The following is a 5,776-nucleotide window of genomic DNA, read 5'->3' as shown; positions in this document are numbered from 1 at the left end:
TTTGCTCTCTCGCTTAACTGTGGTACCCGTCACGCCCCTCAACGCAAACTTCTGATGAAGCTGGGTAGATTGGGCACACTCCCTACACTACCACCGTTGCGGGGTTCCAGCGTGCTGCTGACCCCCATCAACCTTCTCTGAGATCCTCCAAGGTATCCTTCATGTATTTTTTCTTTTACTGCACCATGGGCGTGGCGCCAGTAGGGTCCGTGGGTAACTAGGATATTTACACTCACTCTGCGCCAATAAACGTTGATAAACAATCAACTTAGTAAATAAAAACCCTTTGGGTGGCGTCCAGGGCACGGCTGGATCGGTCTGCAGGCACAACCTTGTGGTTGGCCGTAGTTGGCGCCGTGTTTTTGCCAAATAAAAAGAAATTAAAATCAGAAGAAAATGAGAGTATCTACGTGTCACTTAAGAATCCAACCTCAAAAAGTTCATATTGAGTGCCCCTTCAAAGAAAATAGAAAAGGAAAAAATTGATAATATTATATGATCATAGCTCTAATCTAAAATCGTCATTTCGACATAATTTTCTCCTGCCAGATGATCTTCTATCTACTTACCAGGCAAATAAGATCGATGGGCTCCGGCCATGTTGCATCAGCTCCTTGCCCACATAGTAAAGACACCGAATCAGCATCGCTTGAACTCCTTCATTCGATCTGCATCTCCCGAACTCGCCCTTCGCATTTTCAACGGTGTGATCCGTCTCTCTGCGCCTCACGATCACTTCACCTTCACCTTCGCCGTCAAGGCATGTTGCTCTCTCCTCCGGCGAACTCGCGCAGAAGCCATCGCCATAGGTCGAGAAATTCATGCCCACGCGCTCAAGTCCGGCCATGGCGACGACATCTTCATCCAAAACTCTCTCCTTAGCCTCTACGCAGGCGCCGGCGCCGTCGACTCTGCAGTCTGCATCTTCTCCGATATCTCTTGCCCCGACGTCGTCTCCTGGACTTCGCTGATTTCTGGGTTGAGCCGAAACGGTAGAGAGAACGAGGCCATCGCTGCGTTCTCTCGCATGAAGGTGAAGCCCAATACTGTCACTCTTGTCGCCGTTCTCTCTGCCTGCTCCCGTAGAGGATCGCTACGGCAGGGGAAATCTATCCATGGTTACCTTCTGAGGACAGATCATGGCCGTGGTAACATCGTCTTGGGCAATGTCATCCTCGACATGTACATGCGTTGCGGGGCCGCAGAGATCGCCCGATGCCTGTTCGATGAAATGCCTGATCGAGATGTTGTTTCCTGGACGACGATGATTCATGGGTACTCGCAGAACGGGATGCCTGGCGAGGCGATCGTTGTTTTCTTGGCCATGGTGCGGGAAGGAGAAGCGACGCCCAACGAGGCCACCTTCGCGAGCGTGCTTGGGGCGTGCGCTTTCATGGCGGATTTAAGTATGGGGAAGCTGGTGCACTCTTTCCTGGAACCTGCGGGTCTTCGCGCGGAAGGCGTTGCGGGTAACGCGCTGATGAACATGTACGCCAAGTGCGGTGATCCGGGAAGCGTGCTCCGCGTTTTCGATGGAATTCCTAGCAAGGATTTGGCGGCGTGGAATACTGTTTTGGGGGCGATGGCCATCAATGGGCTCGGCGAGCGCGCGATAGAGATTTTCTCGCTGATGATACGCCATGGAGTGCGGCCGGACGAGGTCTCATTTCTCGCCGTTCTCTCCGCCTGCCGCCATGCCGGATTGGTCGATCAGGGGCTTCTTCTCCTCGCCGCCATGAACGGAGCTTCCGGAATCGCGCCAAAGCAAGGGCATTATGGATGCGTTGTTGATATGCTTGGCCGATCGGGAATGTTGGAGGAGAGCGAAGATCTTGCGGCGAAGATCATGCCGGCGGGGATGGACGACGCCGTCCGCGGCGCCTTGTTGAACGCGTGCAAGATCCATGGCATCGAAGCCAAGATCTTCGATCAGCGCTTCGTCGTCGGCGAGATCGCCGGATCGCCGGAGAAGATGAATCTCTCCGGATCGAAGAAGATCGCCGGATCGACGGAGAAGATGAATCTCTCCGGATCGAAGAAGATCGCCGGATCGACGGAGAAGATGAATCTCTCCGGATCGAAGAAGATCGCCGGTCGCAGCTGGCTCGGTTCTTCCTCTCCGCCTCTGGAAACTCGCTTCGAGTTTGAATTTTGAAATGATCGGCGGTAGAGCGCGGGAGAAGGTTTTATAGTTGTATAGGATGACGATGACGATGACGAAGTATTGATAGTCGGCATCGGTCACGTCATCCGTCCTAGACAGGATGATGATGGTGAATTGGTGATTAGTAGGTGATTTACATCATTCTTTTGTAGACTCTGATGAAATTGTCATTGGTCTCTGAGTGGATGACAATGAGGAAATCGTCATCAACTCTCAAGCATTGGATGATGATTAGGGATTGACATGTATGGATGATGAGGTAGATGTCGACATGCAGACAATGAAATCAGTATTAGATAGGATGACGATGAATTGATGATAGTACGTGATTTATATCATTCTTTTGTAGACTATGACAAACTCGTCATTGGTTTCTGAGTAGATGACGATGAGGAAATTGTCATCAACTTTCAAGCATTGGCCGATGATTAGGGATCGCGTCGACATCTCGATGATGATGTCGACGCGACAGTCTGATGATGAATCAGGATGACGGCACCATCATCAACAGGTGTCAAAAGACGGAATTGCAAAACTGTCCTTCAAGCATCGGCACACCTGGAAGATGGACAACAGACGGGCGAGTAAATCACTATGCCGGCATCTTCGTCAACAGATGTCATCCATCTGCTGAGTCCTTAAAATTCATACTCATTCACATTGTCATCAATATCACCCGCTGCTTGACACAAGTACAGCATGTCCTTAATTCTATCTTCCTTTTCAGAACGACCGCGTGATCGACCAATAAAATGATATTTAAGTCCTAATTTCCATGCTCTGAGTAAAGCAAAATCGACCAATAAAGTACACATTATAAACTCGTTATCCCAGCATCCTCCATTGTAGAATAGATTCATATCCTGCTTATGTCCCGTCCCATCCCATCCCGTCCCGTCATCGAGCTCCCTCTAAGTGTAATTTTCAATCGTCCCAGTGTCCGGTCCATCAATCAATGATGAGTATAGTTCCGGAACGTCCGGGAGGGGGACGAGGGACGATGGACGGGACAGGACGAAAAAATCTGGAATTTTCTGAGTGTCATTTTATTGGACGAAAAATTGACGAAAAAATCTGGACGAAAAAAATGAGATCGTCCGGGACGGGGAGGTCAGATCGTCTCGTCTGATGTCTAGAATCATTGCAGGGATGCGGTCGGGTCGGTTTTTTTTTCGTCCGAGGACTCAAAAATCATCCCGTCCTCGTCCCTACTTTGCCAGTTTTCTCCCGTCTCGAGAAAAACCTCCCTCTTCCTAGACGACATATCCAATAAAAATAGTTCCAAGGTCTGATTGAAATAATATGGATTTTTCTAAGTTTTTTAGGGAAATATGGAGAGAGAAAGCGGAGGGACATATCTGCAATTACTTTTGGGTGTTATCAGTCTGGACACGCAAAAAAAGCATGAACTTTGATGCAAAATGTGATGGAATTGATATAGCAATGCCACATGGCAAGATCTCAGAGCACCCATGCCACATGCCGAGAGCTCCAGACAGGACGATTTTTTCTTCCAAGTGGACGAAAACCGTCCCGTCCGAGGACGAATTTCCGTCACAGTTTTCGTCCAACATCGCGGACGGATGACGGGATACTCCCGTTCCGTCCGTTCCAACCGTGGCCCGTCGTCGTAGTAAATAGGAGGTCGGGCAAGGGATATTAGAGGAATAAGGGGGAAAAGGCTCGAGGAGTGAAGGATAAGATTGGGTAGCGGGGAGTTGAGCTCGTCGGAGGGGGGGAATAGAGGAGCGATAGTCATGGTTGCGGGGATGGTCTTGCCTTCTTCGACGGCCGCGGCCTGGTCTGTGCGCGGCAACGCCTTCTTCTGTGGCCAGCACAACCCACAACAGTTCCTCTCCGCCAGACCGACGAAGGCCGCGCCGACGCCTGCTTTTCCTGCAATCGAAGCCAAGGCCGCGACGAGGCGGGAGAACCGCGTCGCTAGGCATCAGCGCATCCGGAAGAAGGTCGTTTCTTCGCCTGATTCTTGCAGTGCGCGCTTGTCCGGCTTTTTTAATCCTTTCTAGCATTGCAATGCGCGCGATTTGGCAATTATGCATTTGCCTGTCGTTGATTGAATTTTGGGTTTTTTTTGGAAGAAATCAGATTGACGCGTTTATATGTTTATACTTGCCTAACGTGGGGGATCTGTAAGATTAAAAATTGACGATTGGTTCCCATGAAAATCCCTCTGAAGCTCAATTGGAGATTGAACTAGCTCACAGATTCTTTCTTTTCTTTCCGTTCTAGCTATAATCCATTTATGATGTTTCTTTTTTCCAGTACTCGATGAACTAGCTCAATTGGAGATTGAACTAGCTCACAGATTCTTTCTTTTCTTTCCGTTCTAGTTATAATCCATTTATGATGTTTCTTTTTTCCAGTACTCGATGAATGGTGCAGAAATTCTTCTTCTTTTTTTCAATGTTTTGTTTATGTTCATTCGACTCTACCTTGGGGCGTCAGTTTTCTTTTCCCATTTTTGTTCTCATCTTCTTTTGTCCATCATTTCTCTACACGTGTCTAGTCTTGACGCAGAAAAGAAATTGAACGTAATGGTATGGACTCATACTGAACAGAAGAGAAGGGTCTCTATTGATCTAAACGCTGTACCTTGAATCGTATTCTAATTGCTTCGCCTTGGTCCTTATTTCTCTCCCTTGGGACAGATAATCCGCTGCTAGCCATCTGCTGAAATCTCTGTTAATTATTCCATTCCTAAATTGAGCTATTTATTTATGTGAATTATCCCTAATTGCCTTCCAAACAGGTTGAGGGCACCACAGAGCGGCCGCGTTTGTGCGTATTCCGTTCAAACAAGCACCTATACGTTCAGGTCATCGATGACTCCAAGATGCATACTTTGGCCTCCGCCTCGACCATGCAGAAACCAGTCTCTGAAGAACTGGATTTCTCTGCCGGGCCCACCATTGTAAGTAATTGCAATTAATCTTGAAATCGAGGACATAAAACATTTCTTCATTTCACATTTGATGAAGCGTTTGATTTCATATTTTTAATTTCAAATTCTTACTTTCGAATTTCTTAATTTTTAATAAGAAATTAAATGGGTGGATATGGCAGGAGGTGGCAAGGAAAGTGGGAGAAGCAATTGCCAGGGCTTGCCTGGAGAAGGGGATCTCCAAGGTTGCATTTGACCGAGGTGGCTATCCATACCATGGTCGCATCGAGGCCCTCGCTGAGGCTGCCAGGGAGAATGGGCTCCAGTTCTGAGGCCCATCCAACTTTTCCTTTTTGCTCTTAATTGTCTGGTTTTCCTCAGTTATTGAGTTCAAAACTGCAATTTTCAATGTGCAAGACATCAAAGAAGCATTCCTTGTTAAGAAATAGGATTGTCCGGAAACAAACAAGATGTATGAGGATAAATCATAAGGCTACGAAGGAAATGGTTGTGGTGGTAGCAGACATATCTGGCTGTGGTAGATGCCCTCTCCAATAGTTTGTGACATGATGTGCCATTATTAGTTACATCTTAATCCGTTATCAGACATCTGTTCTAACCTCATGATTGGTAAGGACCAAAAAAGTTCAGGGGTATGTTTCTCAGATGGTCTTTGGGCTAAAGCTTTCACCTTATATTGACAAATTTTC

At 47.6% G+C, this 5,776-nt stretch overlaps 2 protein-coding genes across 2 annotated transcripts; both read left to right on the top strand.

The window, feature by feature from the left end:
• Positions 1 to 598: 598 nt before the first annotated feature.
• Positions 599 to 2,155, top strand: LOC144702516 (pentatricopeptide repeat-containing protein At2g29760, chloroplastic-like). Its single transcript, XM_078574568.1, has one exon. The coding sequence runs from the start codon at positions 599 to 601 to the stop codon at positions 2,153 to 2,155; it is 1,557 nt and encodes a 518-aa protein (XP_078430694.1).
• Positions 2,156 to 3,856: 1,701 nt separating this feature from the next.
• LOC144702003 (large ribosomal subunit protein uL18c-like) lies at positions 3,857 to 5,512 on the top strand. Its single transcript, XM_078573850.1, has 3 exons — positions 3,857 to 4,131; positions 4,935 to 5,096; positions 5,249 to 5,512. The coding sequence occupies exons 1-3, from the start codon at positions 3,922 to 3,924 to the stop codon at positions 5,396 to 5,398; spliced, it is 522 nt and encodes a 173-aa protein (XP_078429976.1). The 5' UTR covers positions 3,857 to 3,921; the 3' UTR covers positions 5,399 to 5,512.
• Positions 5,513 to 5,776: the final 264 nt, after the last annotated feature.

The sequence above is a fragment of the Wolffia australiana genome, chromosome 4 (genome assembly GCF_029677425.1).
Source record: "Wolffia australiana isolate 7733 chromosome 4, ASM2967742v1".
In the NCBI taxonomy this organism is placed as follows: Eukaryota; Viridiplantae; Streptophyta; class Magnoliopsida; order Alismatales; family Araceae; genus Wolffia; species Wolffia australiana.
This window is presented reverse-complemented; position numbering and strand designations above follow the sequence as displayed.